We start from the raw sequence: 18,897 nt of genomic DNA on the forward strand, positions 1-18,897 counted from the left end.
TGACCCAGAATTGAGTATGTACAAAACCATATTGATAGTAATTCAAACTATGCGGTAAACAGTTCCCAGCGGGTCGGAATGCTCCAAGTCATCTTCTAGCGATTCTCGGAGTGACTAGATCGGAGGGGAGAAATTGTAATTTTCAATCAGTCTGTAGCACATATATGTTATTAGTGGAGCGATTCGGAGCAAGACAGTTTTAATTTAGAGTATTGATATTATTGAGCATGATAACAGTCACAAAGCCTGGCATTCTGCAGCATTAAGTAGTGTTACAGAGCTTAACAATATTTTTCATACTATTATTTTTGCTGAATTCTGGTAAAGTGACTAAAGGTGTATGAGCACATCATACACTGAAGTGTATGATGTAAATAGGTTAGGAAAAGTAAACATCACAGTGGTTTATTCAAAGATATTTTAGGCAATCTAACAGCAACAACCAGTTCAAACAGATATTTTACACCTGACCTCGGTGGGTCTAGAGAGCGGTTCTGCCACCACCGCGGCATGTGGAATTCGCATTGAGTGATTGGGTGCAAGGCTTTAAGCCCTCTGAGTGAGGCGAAGGTAGCGACATTCGTCCTCTTCTGGCCTCTTCCCTCGCCGCTCGCCCTCTCAGTTTGCTCTTTTTGATTGCCGGGATCGCGCTGTGTCGCAGTGCGATCACCATGATATAAGGATTCGCGATTATCGCAATCGCGTGACTATGAGCAGCGATCAAGGCAAATATCATTACGCCGGCGCGAGCAAAAAATAAAAAAAGGAAAAAATGTAGACGCCGCAGACCAAAAATGATGAAACGTTGTTACTGCGAATTGTTTTTAATCAGGAAATATTAATTTGCGGGTAATACTTAAATTCTTGTTCGTGGTTGGCCTGCGCATTCGCGGAGCATGTCTATGTGGCACGTACTCCTCGCGTCACTGACGACCGTGACACTGGCAGAGTGCCGAAGACGCGGTTCCAAGCGGCAAAACGCATGCTACACGTGTGCCACAGTGACGCGGGTACACCTCTGACGACAAACAACAGCCGCTTCGGCTCTGTTCCATCCCTCAAGATCCAGATCGAACTGGATTTTAGGCGGCGCGGGAGCATAGCGCACCGTCCTCCGTAGTGCCACTAGGGAAACGCAAATCAGAAGCACGTGCTTTTCCAAGGATGAAAGAGGTACGCGTATACACGAAAAATTGCTGCGCGACTGGCCGCTCGAGGCACTTTGCGTCTATTTGTGGGCTGCTCCCATGCTCAGAAAAAACACTTTTGTGTAGCCTGTGTTGAGCAACAGAAAGCTATATCAGGAATTTTCCCTGCTGCCCTACAATGTTCGCATTGGCACTATTAATATAATCATCACACTATTCAACATGTTGATTATTCATCATCATTATCAGAAGCAGCAGCATGGTTAGAACCACTGCAGGCCAAAGGCCTCTCCCATACTTTTCCAATTACCCTGCTCACGTACTAATTGTGGCCATGTTGTCCCTGCAAACATCTTAATCTCATCCGCCCACCTAACTTTCTGCGGCCCCCTGCTGTGCTTCCCTTCCCTTGGAATCTAGTCCGTAACCTTTAAAGACCATCGGTTATCTTCTCTCCTCATTACATGTCCTGCCCATGCCCCCATTTCTATTTCTTGATTTCAACTTAGATGTCATTAACTCGCGTTTCTTCCCTCAACCAATCTGCTCTTTTCTTATCCCTTAACGTTACACCCATCATTCTTCTTTCCATAGCTCGTTGCGTAGTTCTCAATTTAAGTAGAACCCTTTTCGTAAGCCTCCAGGTTTCTGCCCCGTACGTGAGCACTGGTAAGACATAGCTCTTGAGGGATAATGGCAACCTGCTATTCATCATCTGAGAATGCCTGCAGAACGCATCCCAGCCCATTCTTATTCTTCTGAATATTCTTACCCAATTCTTCCCTATCCAGGTCTCTTAATACTTCATGTAAACACGCTGTGAATAGCATTGGAGAGATGGTATCTCCATGCCTGACGCCTTTCTTTATTGGGATTTTGTTGCTTTCTTTATGGAGAACTACGGTGGCTGTGGAACCGCTATAGATACCTTTCAGTATATTTACATACGGCTCGTCTACACAGTGATTCCGTAATTCCTTCATGACTGCTGAGGTTTCGACTGAATCAAACGCTTTCTCGTAATCAATCAAAGCTATATATAAGGGTCGGTTATATTCCGCACATTTCTCTATCACCTGATAGGTAGTACGAATATGGTCTATTGTTGGGTAGCCTTTACGGAATCCTGCCTGGTCCTTTGGTTGACAGAAGTCTAAGGTGTTCCCGATTCTATTTGCGTTTACCTTAGTAAATAGTTTGCAGGCAACGGACAGTAAACTGATCGGTCTATAATTTTTCAGTGCTTTGGCGTCCCCTTTGTTAAGGATTAGGATTATGTTAGCGTTCTTCCAAGATTCCAGTGCGCTCGAGGTCATGAGGCATTGTGTATATAGGGCGGCCAATCTATCTAGGACCGTGTTCCCACCATCCTTCAACAAATCTGCTGTTACCTGATCCTCGCCAGCTGCCTTCCCCCTTTGCATAGCTCCCAAGTCTTTCTTTACTTCTTCCGGCGTTACTTGTGGGACGTCTAATTCCTCTTGACTATTGTCTCTTCCATTATCGTCGTGACTGTCACTGGTACTGTATAAATCTCTATATTGGTTATTAATGAATAATAATTATGTAATTAGGCGGCAGGAACGAACTAATCTCAGTATCTCCAAGCGACGGCAAACAACGTTACCTCGGCTCTGTCCAGCTACGTGGCATTTGAATATTCTTAAGGTTAAGCTCAAGTTACGCGGGACACCCGTATAGGCAACTTGCACGGTTGAAATGAGACAACTCACGATGGTCGCTAGCACGCAGGTGCATTGACAGGACATAAAAAAATCTTGCTTAGGGTCATGGCAGGTCACTTTGTGGCCGCTGCAATCTGCGACTTGGGCAGTATTCGTTATCTATTTATAGACGGCTCAAAAACCAATCCCGCGCGCACGCCATAACCGCAGTGATCGCGGGGCATGATTCAGCAGTCGGCACCTATCTGTGCGACGCCAAAGCCAGGCAGAAGTATCGGCCCGTGCTTCCGTACTGCGAAAGGGTGCATAAGCACTAGTGAAAGACGCAGAGCTGTTCATTTCTCGAACATCGCGAAGCGGAGCAAACACCTTTTAGACACGGCCACCACCCCCGGCCACGCCATGGACAACAGCGTACCCACCACTATGGAAGAACTGGATTCCGATGAACTAGATCTTTGCTTCCCGGGTTTAGACGTAAACGTTCCTTGCACCGCTGAAGCCGGTGCCGACGACGAGGGCCGCATTCCAGCGTCCTGCTGTGACCTTCTCGAACGGCTGTCCGCCTGGAATCGCTTCCTCTGGCACGTCGGCTTGCAGCTGCGAGAACTACGGGCACCCGGAAAACTGTCCCTGGTGCGGGTGGTCCACATGAGCGGCGGTGGTGGCCTCCGGTAAACAGAATGCCGTCGCGACGCGCGGCTTCTCTTCCAGGTCCTCTTGCAGCGCCACCGTTGCGTCGTGAGCGTTGACCTCGACGAAGCCATGTGCGAGGGCAGCGGGCTCGGCGAGTACCGAGAACGGATCTTCTCGGCGCTTCAGCGAAGCGCAAGCCTGCAGGCGTTGACCTTCGACATCCTCTTTTGCGACTGCAGGTACGCGTGATTCTTCATCACTGGCTCTCGCGGGGGTATAGTTGGCATTTCACTGTAGCGTTTTAGCTTTGCGCGATACGTTAGCAATCAAAGCAGTACAGATGCCGAAGCGCTTTCGGTGACAGCTCTAGTTCGACTGCTGGTCAAACGTGAGCGCGATACTTTAGGTGCACTGCGCACGTGTCCCCTCTCCTCGCCACCGCGGTAGACATGTCCACAGGTATATGCTTTAGAAGGCAACCACTGCGTGTCGAGCTTGTGTGCCGAGGTAAATTAATGGAGCGAGGATGTAGGGCGTTAAGGGGTTCGGCACCATTAACACTGCGTCCCGTTCTGGTGAAATGAACGGCTGAACTCGGAAGTGACGACGTCTTGTCCTCGTAGTGCGATGACGCAAAGCGATGACTGATTTTTCCGTTGATTACCCGCTGTGATGGCAGCGAGCAAGTAGATTGCACAAATCGGATCGAAGCGGGTTGTGTGGGACTTTGACATGCAATGGCGACGACCACTCGCAGCCTGCGGCACAGCACGCACAAACTCGCAGGGCTTTCTTGCTTCTCTATGTTAAGCATCTACATTGATTACACGCACGTTTGTTCTTTTTTTTTTGTCGCGAATTATCTGTTGCGTTCAATGCATTCTTTACGAGAAGAGTTTTGACCAAGTTGCCGCCTTTCTGCACAGATGGATTCGAGAGGAGATTTTCGGTGCAATAGCCAAGCTGACGAACCTGCAAGAACTCGTTGTCTCGGGCACCGGCGCAGCACCCCCGGTCCTGCTAGACGCGATCTGTATGCTCCTGCTGGACACGATGAGTCTCGCCACCCTCTCGATGTCGCGACTCGTTTTAGACGCGGAAGACAGGTGGCGCCTCGTCGACGCCCTCACGAGCAACGTCACCATCGAAAACCTGTCCTTGCACGGCAGCGTCGTGCACTCGTATCTCCCGAACGGAAGGTCCAGGTTCTCCAATTTCCTGGTCAAAAGCATTCGGCTGAGATCTCTGAGCCTGGAAGGCGACAACTCGGATCCTGCCAAAACGTTCGAAGACCTAATCTGCACGATCCCGCATCTCGTCGTTCGCGGCATCCTCCGTAAGCTCAAACTTTCCGGCTTCCTCCTTAGCGCTGATTGCGTGAGCCTGCTCACCGAACTCGTGGCTCGGAAGGAAGGGCTCCTCGAACACCTCGACATCGGCGGCTGCCACTGGAGACCGGAGCCGTCGCCTCGGTCTCCGATCGACGCTGGAAGGATGGACTGCGAAGAAGCGGGTCCCTCCTCCCCGAAACCCGTCTGTGCCTGGAACGACGTGTTGGACGACGCCGCGCGTGTCCCACTCTCGTTTCTCCGGCTCAGCTTCGCGGGACTCGAGCCGGAGAACCTCGCACCTCTCTTCAACACTGCCGCCACCGTCTAGTTCCTCGGGACCATCTCGCTCAGAGACGTGGCGCTTGGCCAACTGAAGGAGGTGTGCCGAGTCGTCCGGGAAAGCGGCATGGGCGACCGAGTCCGCATAGAAGGCGTGTACCTGGACGACTCCGCGACGCTAAGTATGCTCAAAGAGTTTCCGGAAGCGTTGCGTCACGTGGCCATCACTTCACTCAGCGAGCCGAGGCAGGAGGTGTTTCAAAACACGGTCCGCCTGGCGTGCAGCTGGTACCAGCTGACTGCGCTGCACCTCCTCCTGACACAGAAAGTCGTCTGCCACGCCTCCACCATTAGCGTGTTGAGCAAGTACGTGAGCGTCGCCACTGCGCTGAGAGAGTTCGCGCTGACAGGTTGTCACCGGCCAGACCTCAGTCTTTGTCTTAGAGCATCGAGGCGGCCTCACAGCGTTCTTCTCGAAGCCATCTTCGAGAACGTGGGCATCCAAACGCTGCAAATCGAAAGGCTCCGTCTCGGCAGGGCCAACATGCGCTTCCTGGCCAACGAGGTTGTTGCCAGCGAGACGCTGTGCGATGTCTCCTTCGCGTCCTCTGACCAACTCGAGAACGAAGAGTTCGTTGACTTCATCGCGGCAGACCTCTGCGAGAACAGCATCATCTTGCGTTTGCAAGTGTTGGAATCTGCGGACGGAGAACCGCAGGAAGGGAGGTTCGCGGTCGAAGACGTTCTCGGTCGCAACATGGGATACGTCACGTGCGCGGCGCATTTCGTCGCCTTCGACACTCACTTGAAGCACTGTGATGAAGCCTTCGTGGCCGCCTTCAGCAGTCCAGCCCTTGTCGAGAAAGTCCAGGACCTCGCGTGCGTGGACGCTGCCGAGGCGACGCGCATGATTCGAAGCATTCTGGAATAGTCGCGAACCGTTCGAAGGAACCTTACGGGTGTTTTTAGTAAGAGCTGCGAGCAGTAAGACAGAAAAGCATATCGATGTTCTCTGCTGCTATACGGGCAAACATCATTTCATCATTTACCATTTGGTCGTCTTGTTGAGCGTTTACGTGTCTGAGTTCGCGTCTGTACATTGGCCCTTTCTTCGATAGCTTCGCTGTGTGTTGCCCGCTCTGGTCTGAGACGCTCAGAACCTCGGTACTCTTCGTTTATGTGAACGGTGCGTTCCTACGCAGACAAGTGGCTTGGATTTGGAGTCAGTATTATATTTTAGTCTAATTTGCATCTTTGTTTTTTTATCACTGTTGCACATGTTCATCGGTATTACCGGTACGCATATTCTTGTACCCCCTCACACCTCATTTTAGCTTTGACAGTGTCTCGGGTTGAAAAAAAAAAAGATTCCTTGAAATAAATGCACTCACTGCTCTTATTAAGATGTCTCTGGTACAGTTCATTTTCAAATTAAGGTAGACAGTGTGCAGCTAGAACGTACTACTTCCGTGAATTGCGCAGTGCTCAGCGATCCAAACGCAATGATCAGACAACGTGGCTGCCGGCGCATTTTGCCCCAAATGCAGTAACGACGCGTCACAAGCTCCCTCGCTTTCATCGTATACCGTAATGCACGATAATGATGATGATTTATAGGCTTCTCCTTTGAAATGGGGCGCTGACAAATAGTCACCCAGCCTGCTCGATTTAATGAGGTGCGTTACAGACGTTTTTTTTTTCACTCTAGAACGTTAGTGTACATCTCCTTAATCCTTTTCATTCCCCTATCTACCTCGTACCGCTACCTAAGCCTGTAACAGATATGGTCGTACCAATCTCCTCCTTACCTTTTTTTTTTTTTTTCTTCGGCTCGGTGTTCCCACCGCCTTCTGGTGGCACAAAAAGCGCCGACAGCCATGCGCTCCCGGTATCGCGTTTCGATCGGAAATTCGGAACGGAGGTTCACCACGTAAGATCGTTAATGCAACAAAATGCTGAACGGAAAATATAATTCTATAGCATTACCACGCAAGGTAAAATTATATAGGTCGCGAATAATACTTGCTTGAAAAACGAATTCAGCGTAACCTCCAGTGTGGCTCGTGATTTTACGTTCCATCGTTTCCACGAGCAAATTATTAGACAGCTATACGAAGTACGGTTGATAGTTTTATCGGATGTGTGAATTTGTAAACTTATTTACAAATTTGCATATATATATTGTTCATTACATCGCGAGGGTCTTGAATCGAGCAGCTTCGATGCCTTCAGGTAGCATGTGTGGGTTTATTGATGAACTGGCTTACCCCAAAAATAGTTCACGTACTACATGACGCCTGTGGCAGATGGGACGTTCTACATGGCTGTGAGTGGTGGCGCTGGCTAACACTCCCAGGGTTGGGTTGCTTCTAGCAGATAAACGCAAATACCCCAGAGAGTGGGTGGGAGAATGGACCAGCGGTAGCTCGTTTTGTAAGAGCATTTCACGTGTAACGCGAAGGCGTGGGTTCGTATGCCATCTTCGGCCAGTTATTTTTTCATCCGCTTTCACTTCCATGTATTTATCATTTCTTTAACTCAGTCGAGAGCTACGCGTAACTTCCTCCATTCTATCCTTGGTGTTATTGCCTGTTGGCTTCTTATATATGAGACTATATTCGGGTATAACTCTAGAAGAAAGGGGCGGCCTTGTCCAGATGACCGAAGGGCGACAGCCGATTGCCTCCGCGACTAAAATAATCCCACTAAAAAACCGTGCTTTCGAAACGCACAATTCTCTGTATAAATAAAGGCTTCTGTATTTCGATGGCTGGTTTAGTAGAGCTCTCATGTGCCACAGCACATAACGGATCGCGACAGAATTATAACCCCGCGCCTTCCACAACGCTGCCCGTCGTCTGCTCTTTAGCTTCATTGCAAATGACAAAAGTAGAAAGAGCAGCTCTGCATGGCTTTCGCGCTTGTTTACCTGTACACAGCACACTCACTACTCCATTTGCGAGCTTAAAATGAATCAGTTGCTATTGAACAAGTACTTATATAAAACAATGCATTTATCACAACCATCACAAACCTGTGGCGGGAAAGGTACAAAAATGCTTCATTCGTCGTTTTAAATAATGTTGGTTTAAATAGCATAAAATTTATATTTTTTGGTTTTGTGTTCTCACAAATTTTTTTCTTTTTCACTTTTTTTTTTGCAAGCCTGCAATCTCGCCAGATCGCACAAGGCATGCATTCAGTGCGCGTTTTCCGACATGGATCCCAGCTAGGTGACATCGGAATGCGATCCTTTGTTGCCGAACGAGCCTTGCGTCGCCTCGATGACCACACCACCAAGGAGCCTCGACAAGAACAAGAGTGGCCGCATCCTGAGCAGCGATTCACGCAACATGAATCTCTACTGCTACACATATCGGCGTAAAAGGGAGCCTGAACACAGCGTGGAGGCCACGACCAAGCTTGTTGCCGAGATGCTCGGTGTCAGCGAAAGCACAGAGTTCAAGGTGAGGAGCGAGAAAAAAGGGGGCGCTTACTCCTCCGGGGCGGATGCACACGAGCTTCCACCAATGGGCGCACACTCCGGACTGACGTCATGAGCCGGACGGCTGGTGACCGCGCCAGCGGAGAAGATGGCTGCCCGCGCTTCGAACTGTGCCAAGTCGCGTCAGCTGTGCGCGTCAGCCCCTTGTCAGAGTGAGTTCCCAAACTGTTTGTGATGGTCTATCATGCCGGAAATATTACTGCGAGCTTACGATGCGCCATTTGTGCCGCGTGCGTTCATTTCGAGCCATGATCCGGCGAAGAAACATTGCAGCGAGCATCGCTGACGCTGCGCTACGCCTTGCCTGAAAACAGGATCCCGCGGCGACCGCTGCAAACACACATCCTGCGTGTTCGTTCCATGTTTTTTTTTATTCCGCTCCCGAGGGAAGTTACGACGAGAAAAGTTTGCCAAAGTCCGGTGCCTACTGTCAGCGGTGGGTGTGTTCGTGTACTGTGTCGCTGCATTTTTCGTCGGACGGGGTGAAGCGATGGAGCAAAACCATTCTCAGGAGAAATGAGAAAAGCGTGCGAGCATGAAACAAACCTACCAGTGTCTCAACAGAAAATATTTGCAAAAGAAGCAGCCAACGCAAAGATTTGTTGCCGTCAACTTAGCGTGAACGATCGTTGTCAGCAGTGAGATTGCCGAGCGTCTAACGGCGGTGTTCGAGCGTCGTGTAGCACCGTCCATTGATTGCTGTCCACCAGTGCCCACTGCGCGCACAACCTGTAGAATGCGCGCTGCGGCACAGTCACGCATAAATTGTGTTTGCAGCGCTCAATATGGTTTCCCACAACACAGCTCCGTGCTGCTTTTCGATTCTCGTGATATGCTGCAATTAAAAATTCCCAAGACAGTGTTAAGAAAACGGTAAAACGAAGAAAAAAAAACATACGAGAAGGTAGGCACAGCAGCTTGTGAATCCGGTCTTGAAGGGACCCTGTAACGATTTTGAGGATTTTCTACTAAGGTACTGAGTCGTTAGGGTACGGGCGCTATAACGGAACGCTATTCCAAACTTTTCCATTACAATTCTGCAATCATCCCTCCGTCATTGGCGAACAACTTCTTTAAACCACCCCCACTTCGCCTGTCTGTCACGCGACGTCACGAAAACCGCTGTAACTCCCCACCTGAATGATGTGAACACACTGATTATGCATGACTGCTAAGAACAAAAGAAAAATAGTTATTTCTGATTCGACGCCTTTTCGCCATTAGACCTCGGCTATTGGTCAAAAGTTTTCGGGCTGCATTCACTTCACCTGCCTGTCACGCGACGTCACGAAACCGCGAATACTCACCGCGTCAAAGTGACATGTACGCGTTAAAGATGCATTAATATGCCGAACAAAACAGAATTTTTCTCTGAATAGCCGCAGGCTGTATCGTTCCGATAGGAATAAAAGATGGCTACCGCTGATCGCTCAGGCACTGACTACTTGCACCTGCCTGAGGGCATGGGTTTGTTTGCGTGTAATAAAACTTTTTGCGTGGCTCTGCAAAGTTTTCGAGCACTTTCGGTACGTTCACTACATCGCTCAGTCAACTTTTCTTTGCTGATGATCCTTTTTAGCGTCATACTTTGCCTTCCGTTGCATGCCGCCGCGATTTTCGGCTAGCCATCCCAAGCTAAGTAAGGGAAAGCGGACCAATCAGAGACGCCGCACCTCCCTCTTCATCCGGTGATCCATATTCAGGGCACTGAGTCGGCCCCATCGAATACCTCTCCGCATGAGCCGTGCTCCTCGTCTCTTATCAGCCAATTAGATAAGACAAGCCGCTCAGTGTAGACAATGTTATTCGTTTTTAAAGCAAACAAAGTGACCTCCTATAAACGAGAAAAGCATTGATTGGTCCCCTTAAACAACCTTGCGGGCTACCGCCCGATGCTTGCGTCGGCGGTTACGCAAATTTGACGTCAGGAGATTTGAATAAAAAAATATTGGAATAGTTTTACGTAATAGAGCCCTAGGTCCTTCTGGTCAATAATTGACACATCTAAGTGCTCCGCGTAAAGCATGTAATTTAATATAAGGTTTTAAAAATGCACATCGCTGCCGATCGCAGCACACTGCTCGGCGGAATTTCAAGCCGCCCCTACCCATATGACGGAAATCACCCATATGACGTCAGTGGGGCGAGCTATCCGATTGGCTGACCAGGGCGCGTGATCGATAATTTTTCCAACTTTATGGTAAACAATTGATGTTCGTAATAGTAGGAATCTTAGTTAATTTGTTTTTTATATACAGAAAGTAACCTAAAGAGAATGCACAAGAACAAGTACACTTAAGCACTTCCGGCACACAGCAAGCGTCGTCTGCTTGTGTTACAACGTGCTCCATTTTGACGAGAGCTCCGCAGTCAGAGTCGGTCTCAGTCTTTTCGCGAGCGCTATGATTCGACTTTGTTGTGTTGTGGACTGCAAACGTAGCGAGTAGCAATATGTCAAGCTGCGCCATCGTGTCCCTCTGCACGGCAGCAGACGAGCTGACTGGCTGCAGCGCATCGGACTGCCGCTATCCCATCGGCGCCAGGATTTGCGCGATTGCGACCGTACTTTACACGGAAGATTACTAACGCAATAGCGTTGCGCGAGTCCGGTATTAGGCTAAACGTAAGCGCAAGGGGACAGGGCCTGGCCGTGTCCCCTTGCGTGTTGTTTCAGGGGTTGAACAGAAGCGCAAATGTGAATGGTCTGCACGGTGCAGCCACCTGGTGGCATAGAGCTCAACCACACACAGTAGCAGTAACAAAATGTGTTCTTCTTTGCTGCTAGTGTAAAATTTTCGCAGGAGTGTAATCGTTAACAGGTTGTTTTTTTTGTAAATGTTTAAAATGTTTTACACTTGGATAGAGCAATATTAGCTCTTTCTTTGGCTGGTTAAGCTCTGCGCCAACGGGTGGCTGGACCGTGGAGACCGATCAGGCAGCTCACGTACGTCTACGCTAAAGTTCCTTCATCAGCTTGAGTTTATGCCTCCACCGTTCCGTCGAAACTTTCAGCTCGTGTGTGATTACCGGAATATGAGACACGTTCGGCGCTACGACAGAATGCTCGCAACGCACGCTGCTTCGATATCGCTCGCTTGGGGTCGATAGCCAAGCGGCTAGCGGAGAGGTTTCGCGCGAGCGGGGGCGGGATACAAAACAACCAGAAGTGGACGATGTGACGTCGCATCGTGCCGCAGAGCCAGTGAAGGCGGAGCTTAGCCCCGATCGCTCGGCGAACGAGTTGAGGAGGAAAAGCATCGCTAGAGATGAGGGTAACTTGTAATCGCTTGTAGCTCCCTTAATACGTAACGCTTCAATTATATTGTGGTGCGAATGTTCTACTTAAGCATCTAGAAAATTTGTCCGAACCTTTTCAGGGCCCCTTTAAGCGTGGCAAACTGTGAGACCGAACGATCGTTTTCCAAGTTGTCGCTGATAAAAACTCGCCTTCGTTCGAGCCTACTTGACGACAAGGTGAACTCGCTTACTATCATGACCATGGAAAGTGACCTACTCCGCGATCTATCCTTCGAACAGACTACATCTCATTTCGCCAAAGCGAAGGCGCGAAAGATGCCATTTTAAAAGAGGACTGTTTGCGCTATACATGAATAGTTCCAATAAGTTCGTTGTGTCGCGTCCCAGCCTCCACGTTGCCAATGAAACGTTGTGCAGTGTAATTCAAGATATGCAAAATCTTTGTTGTTTGTCTTTTGTTTGTTCTTCTTGTGATATTTAGCGTGCTTATAAAGAACTGTATTTTTGCTTTTTTTGATAGTGGCACGTTTATTTGGTGTCGTCCTTGCTTGGGAGGGGGTCTTACCTCTAACGAAAATATCTTAAAGCAATGTTTTGTATTTGCAGTTGATAATTTTCATCTGTATTATAGTGCATATTTATGGTGTTTGTAATGCCGTAAGTATTGTATATATCTATTGCATATTTATAGAGTAACGTGTATAACGATTACTGCAGTCTGATACTTGAATTTCAATAAAGAATGTTTTGGATACAACCGTGCGTCTCTTCGCGGGATTAAACTTAGTCATGTAAACAAAGCCTAGCTTCAGGAGGATCGACTTCTGAGCTGTGTTGTCTTTTCTACGTTCTTTTTCGTCTTGAGTGCACTAAGTTTTTCCTTAGAGGCTAGCTTTTGCCGAAAACTGCATGCAGAATAATCACAAAGTGAACATATTGGTGTTTACAATAGCACGCGTTTCAAGCAAGTTTTTAGAGCGCAGCTCTTTGGCGCCCGTTCCTGGGTTTCGCGTCGTCGTCGGCGTCGTCGTCGGCCTCGTAACCAGCTCCGCCCCCCTTTCATCCCCCCAGCGCTAGCAGCGACCGACTGATACCGCTGGATGCCGCTGACGTCGCTAGAGAGTCAAGATAACGTGACTGCATAGAACACCGTCGCCGCCATGCAGAAAGAGGAGGAAAGGGTCCCCCCCCCCCCCTGTTCTTGTGTGGCGGATAGCTGGGGTTGACTCACTATCGCCGTCAGCGGCATCAGTCAGTCGCTGCTATCTCTTCCCTCCTCCCTTTATCGTGTTGTCCGCTTGCTGCGCGCGCTTCTGCCCCCATCGTTTGCCGCTGGGTGTACACGCCGCCCCCCTCCGCTTCCGCTTACTGCTGGTTGCTCTCGACGGCGGCGATGAGCCTCCGCTTCGGCGGCGCGAACTGCAGGGTCTTCTCGGCGGCGGCGATGAGCTTCTGCTTCAGCCTCGCTTACTGCTGGTTGCTCTCGACGGCGGCGATGTGCCTCCGCTTCGGCGGCGCGAACGACAGGGTCTTCTCGGCGGCGGCGCTTAGCCTCTGCTTCCCCCACGGCTGTGACAACCTCGCGAGGCACTTGTATAGATCTCGTCTTTGAGAATCAAGCATTGGTGTACCAAGTCGAACATATATCAGTCTATTTCTCCGACCACAAAGCTTCCTTCATGACTGTCAAGAACTGTTAGTGGAGTCTTTGTTAAAGGAATACGTGTGAAAAATAAAAAAAAAATTATGTGATAGCGCATACATGTGTTGCTCGATTTCTTTGCCTCAATCTATCCAAAAGGTGAAACAGCTTATTTGCTGCGCTCAAATTTCGCATTAGGAAGTAACGTAATCGTCGGTAATTTTTTTGTTTTCCTTATAATACCCCGTTCATCGCACTTCGTTCTGCTTAATTTGGTGTAATTAAAATGATACACGGCATATTTCAATAGCGCAGCAGGCCACGGCGAGTGGTCTGTATAGCGAAAGTGGGCCTGCATGCGCATTAGCCCAGGGCCCCATTTTTCTTGATCCGGCCATGGCAGCCATGTTGTCTCATCATTGCGTTTGGATCGCTCAGCACTACACCTTTCACGGAAGCAGTACGTTGCTTCCAGATGCTTCATGTTCCTCATGAAAAGCTGCCCGCTGTCTGCCTTATTTTGAAAATAAACTGTACGAGAGACGCGCTAATAAGGGCACTCGGTGCATTTATTTCAAGGATTTTTTTTTTTAATCCGAGACATGGTCAAAGCTAAAATCAACAATAGGCGAACCGGTAATACCGATGAACATGCGCAACAGTGATTAAAAAAGACAGATACATATAAGACTAAAATATAATACTGATGCCAATTTCAAGGCACTTGTCTTCGTAGTAAAGCAGCCTTCGCGTTACCGAAGCGTACCGACGTACTGAGCGTCTCAGGCCATTGCGGGCATACACACCGAACCACTCGAGGATAGTGCCAATGTACCGACGAGGACTTAGACTAGTAATGATGTAAATGACGTTTGAACGTAAAGCAGCAGAGAACATCGGTATCCTTTTTTGTCTTACTACTCGCGGATCTTGCTAAAAACACCCATAAAGTTCCTCCACACGGTTCGCGACTATTCCAGAATGCTTCGAATCATGCGCGTCGCCTCGGCAGTGTCCACATTCGCGAGGTCCTGGACTTTCTCGACCAGGGCTGCACTGCTGAAGGCGGCCACGAAGGCTTCATCACAGCGCTTCAAGTGAGTGTCGAAGGCGACGAAATGCGCCGCGCACGTGACGTATCCCATGTTGCGACCGAGAACGTCTTCGACCGCGAACCTCCCTTCCTGCGGTTCTCCGTCCGCAGATTCCAACACTTGCAAACGCAAGATGGTGCTGTTCTCGCAGAGGTCTGCCGCGATGAAGTCAACGAACTCTTCGTTCTCGAGTTGGTCAGAGGACGCGAAGGAGACTTCGCACAGCGTCTCGCTGGCAACAACCTGGTTGGCCAGGAAGCGCATGTTGGCCCTGCCGAGACGGAGCCTTTCGATTCGCAGCGCTTGGATGCCCACGTTCTCGAAGATGGCTTCGAGAAGAACGCAGTGAGGCCTCCGCGTTGCTCGAAGACAAAGACTGAGGTCTGGCCGGTGACAACCTGTCAGCGCGAACTCTTTCAGCGCAGTGGCGACGCTCACGTACTTGCTCAACACGCGAATGGTGGAGGCGTGGCAGACGACTTTCTGTGTCAGGAGGAGGTGGAGCGCAGTCAGCTGGTACCAGCTGCACACCAGGCGGACCGTGTTTTGAAACGCCTCCAATCTCGGCTCGCTGAGTGAAGTCATGACCACGTGACGCAAGGCTTCCGGAAACTCTTTGAGCATACTTAGCGACGCCGAGTCGACGAGGTGCACGCCTTCTATGCGGACTCGGTCGCCCATGCCGCTTTCCCGGACGACTCTGCACACCTCCTTCAGTTGGCCCAGCGCCACGTCTCTGAGCGAGATGGTCCCGAGGAACTCGACGGTGGCGGCAGTGTTGAAGAGAGGAGCGAGGTTCTCCGGCTCGAGTCCCGCGAAGCTGAGCCGGAGAAACGAGAGTGGGACACGCGCGGCGTCGTCGAACGCGTCGTGCCAGGGACAGACTGGTTTCGAGGAGAAGGGACCCGCTTTTTCGCAGTCCATCGTTCCGGCGTCGATGGGAGACCGAGGCGACGGCTCCGGTCTCCAGCGGCAGCCGCCGATGTCGAGGTGTTCGAGGAGCCCTTCCTTCCGAGCCACAAGTACGGCGAGCAGGCTCGCGCAGTCGGCGTTTAGGAGGAAGCCGGAAAGTTTGAGCTTACGGAGGATGCCGCGAACGACGAGCGGCGGGATCGTGCACATTAGGTATTCGAACGTTCTGGCAGGATCCGATTTGTCGCCTTCCAGGCTCAGAGATCTCAGCCGAATGCTTTCGACCAGGAAAATGGAGAACCTGGACCTTCCGTTCGGGAGATACGAGTGCACGACGCTGCCGTGCAAGGACAGGTTCTCGATGGTGACGTTGCTCCTGAGGGCGTCGACCAGGCGCCACCTGTCTTCCGCGTCGAAAACGAGTCGCGACATCGAGAGGGTGGCGAGACTCATCGTGTCCAGCAGGAGCGTACAGATCGCGTCTAGCAGGACCCGGGGTGCTGCGCCGGTGCCCGAAACAACGAGCTCTTGCAGGTTGGTTAGCTTGGCTATTGCACCGAAAATCTCCTCTCGAATCCATCTGTGCAGAAAGGCGGCAACTTGGTCAAAACTCTTCTCGTAAAGAATGCATTGAACGCAACAGATGATTCGCGACAAAAAGAAAACGTGCGTGTAATCAACGTAGACGCTTAAAATAGACAAGCAAGAAAGCCCTGCGCGTTTGTGCATGTTGTACCGCAGGCTGCGAGTGGTAGTCGCCATTGCATGTCAAAGTCCCACACAACCCGCTTCGATCCGATTTGTGCAATCTATTTGCTCGCTGCCACCACAGCGGGTAATCAACGGAAAAATCAGTCATCGCTTTGCGTCATCGCACGGCGAGGACAAGACCTCGTCACTTCCGAGTTCAGCCGTGCATTTCACGAGAAGGGGACGCAGTGTTAATGGTGCCGAACCCCTTAACGCCCTGAATCCTCACTCCATTAATTTACCTCGGCACACAAGCTCGGCACGCAGTGGTTGCCTTCTAAAGCGTAGACCTGTGGACACGTCTACCGCGGTGGCGAGGGGAGGGGACACGTGCGCAGTGGAGCTAAAGAATCGCTCTCACGTTTGACCAGCGTTCAAACTAGAGCTGTCCCCGCAAGCGTTTCGGCATCTGTACTGCTTTGATTGCTAACGTATCGCGCGAAGCTAAAACGCTACAGTGAAATCCCAACCATAACCCCGCGAGAGCCAGTGATGAAGAATCACGCGTACCTGCAGTCGCAAAAGAGGATGTCGAAGGTCAACACCTGCAGGCTCGTGCTTCGCTGAAGCGCCGAGACGACCCGTTCTCGGTACTCGCCGAGCCCGCTGCCCTCGCACATGGCTTCGTCGAGGTCAACGCTCACGACGCAACGGTGCCGCTGCAAGAGGACCTGGAAGAGAAGCCGCGCGTCGCGACGGAATTCTGTTTGCCGGAGGCCACCACCGCCGCTCATGTGCACCACCCGCACCAGGGACAGTTTTCCGGGTTCCCGTAGTTCTCGCAGCTGCAAGCCGACGTGCCAGAGGAAGCGATTCCAGGCGGACAGCCGTTCGAGAAGGTGACAGCAGGACGCTGGAATGCGGCCCTCGTCGTCTGCACCGGCTTCAGCGGTGCAAGGAACGTTGACGTCTAAACCCGGGAAGCAAATATCTAGTTCATCGGGATCCCGCTCTTCCAGGGCGGCGGGTACGCTGTGGTTCATGGTGTGGCCGGGGGCGGTGGCCGCGTCTAAAAATCGTTTGCACCGCTACGCGATGTTCGAGAAATGAACAGCTCTGCGCCTTTCACTAGTGCTTGCGCACCCTTTCACCATACGGAAGCACGGGCCGATATACCTCTTCCAGGTCCTGGCGTCGCACAGATAGGTGCCGACAGCTTACGCATACCGCGCGACTACTGTAGTTATGGTGTGCGCGCGTGATTGGTTCTTGAGCCTTTCATAAACAGATAACGAAGACTAGCGAATCTGCACATTGTTGCGGTCACGAATTGAAGTGGCACGACCATAAGCAAGATATTTTTTTTTCTGTCAATGCGCCTGCGTGCTGGCGACCATCGTGACTTCCTTCATTTCAACCATGCACGTTGCCTCTACCGGATGTCCCGCGTAACTTGAGCCCCACATTTAAAATATCGAAATGCCACGTAGCTGGACAGAACTGAGGTAACGTTGCTTGCCGTTGCTTGGAGACACTCATATAAGTTCTTGCCTACCACCTAATTACATAATAATTATTCATTAATTAATCAACATATCATATGTTATGATGAATAGGTTAATAGTATCAATGAGAAAATTTTTGGTCAGCATGAAAAATTCCCGACAGAGTTATGTGTTACTCACTACGGGCTACACAAAAGTGTTTTTTCTGAGCATGGGAGCAGCCCACAAATAGACGCAAAGTGCCTCGAGCGGCGAGACTTGCAGCAATTTTTGTGTATACGCGTGCCTCTTTCATGCTTAGAAAAGCACGTGCTTCTAATTTGCGTTTCCCTACTGGCACCACGGAGGACGGCTTGCTATCCTCCCGCGCCGCCTGAAATCCAGTTGCAACTGGATCTTAAGGAATGGAACAGAGCCGAAGCGGCTGTTGTTTGTCGTCAGAGGTGTACCCGCGTCACTGTGGCACACGTGTAGCATGCGTTTTGCCGCTTTGAAGCGCGTCTTCGGCACTCTGCCAAGTGCCACGGTCGTCGGCGACAAGAGGAGTACGTGCCACATGGTCACGCTCCGCGTATGCGCTGCCCAAGCACGAACAAGAACTTAAGTAGTACCAGCAAATGCATATCTCCCAATAAAAACAATTCGCAGTAACAACGTGTCATCATTTGTTGATCTGCGGCGTCTACCTTTTTTCCTTTCTTTTTTTGCTTGCGCCGGTGTAATGATATTTGCTTTTGATCGCTGCTCATAGCCACGCGATTGCGATAATCGCGAATCCTTATATCATGGTGATCGCAATGCGACACAGCGCGATCCCGGCAATCAAAAAGAGCAAACTGAGAGGGCGAGCGGCGAGGCAAGAGGCCAGGAGAGGACGAATGTCGCTACCTTCGCCTCACTCAGGGGGCTTAAAGCCTTGCACCCAATCACTCAATGCGAACTCCACATGCCGCGGTGGTGGCAAAGCCCCTCACTAGACCCACCGAGGTCAGGTGTAAAATATCTGTTTGAACTGGTTGTTGCTGTTAGATTGCCTAAAATATCTTTGAATAAACCACTGTGATGTTTACTTTTCCTAACCTATTTACATCATACACTTCAGTGTATGATGTGCTTATACACCTTTAGTCACTTTACCAAAATTCAGCAAAAATAATAGTATGAAAAATATCGTTAAGCTCTGTAACACTACTTAATGCTGCAGAATGCCAG

At 50.3% G+C, this 18,897-nt stretch overlaps 2 protein-coding genes across 2 annotated transcripts; one reads left to right on the top strand and one right to left on the bottom strand.

The window, feature by feature from the left end:
• Nucleotides 1–3,157: 3,157 nt before the first annotated feature.
• LOC142590919 (uncharacterized) lies at nucleotides 3,158–5,206 on the top strand. Its single transcript, XM_075703315.1, has 2 exons — nucleotides 3,158–3,708; nucleotides 4,396–5,206. Exons 1-2 carry the CDS (start codon nucleotides 3,599–3,601, stop codon nucleotides 5,126–5,128), a joined length of 843 nt encoding a protein of 280 aa, XP_075559430.1. The 5' UTR covers nucleotides 3,158–3,598; the 3' UTR covers nucleotides 5,129–5,206.
• An 8,837-nt stretch (nucleotides 5,207–14,043) lies between these two features.
• LOC142590920 (uncharacterized) lies at nucleotides 14,044–17,348 on the bottom strand. The gene is made up of 2 exons (XM_075703316.1): nucleotides 16,751–17,348; nucleotides 14,044–16,070 (listed from the first exon to the last, which is right to left on the bottom strand). Exons 1-2 carry the CDS (start codon nucleotides 17,221–17,223, stop codon nucleotides 14,456–14,458), a joined length of 2,088 nt encoding a protein of 695 aa, XP_075559431.1. The 5' UTR covers nucleotides 17,224–17,348; the 3' UTR covers nucleotides 14,044–14,455.
• Nucleotides 17,349–18,897: the final 1,549 nt, after the last annotated feature.

Source organism: Dermacentor variabilis, chromosome 8 (genome assembly GCF_050947875.1).
Source record: "Dermacentor variabilis isolate Ectoservices chromosome 8, ASM5094787v1, whole genome shotgun sequence".
In the NCBI taxonomy this organism is placed as follows: domain Eukaryota; kingdom Metazoa; phylum Arthropoda; class Arachnida; order Ixodida; family Ixodidae; genus Dermacentor; species Dermacentor variabilis.

Bases quoted from the DNA above. Each gene is read 5' to 3' on its own strand.
- LOC142590919 (XM_075703315.1), top strand. From the start codon at position 3,599: ATGTGCGAGGGCAGCGGGCTCGGCGAGTACCGAGAACGGATCTTCTCG. The intron at 3,709-4,395 runs GTACGCGTGATT...CTTTCTGCACAG, and splicing joins ATCCTCTTTTGCGACTGCAG to ATGGATTCGAGAGGAGATTT.
- LOC142590920 (XM_075703316.1), bottom strand. From the start codon at position 17,223: ATGAACCACAGCGTACCCGCCGCCCTGGAAGAGCGGGATCCCGATGAA. The intron at 16,071-16,750 runs GTACGCGTGATT...CTTTCTGCACAG, and splicing joins ATCCTCTTTTGCGACTGCAG to ATGGATTCGAGAGGAGATTT.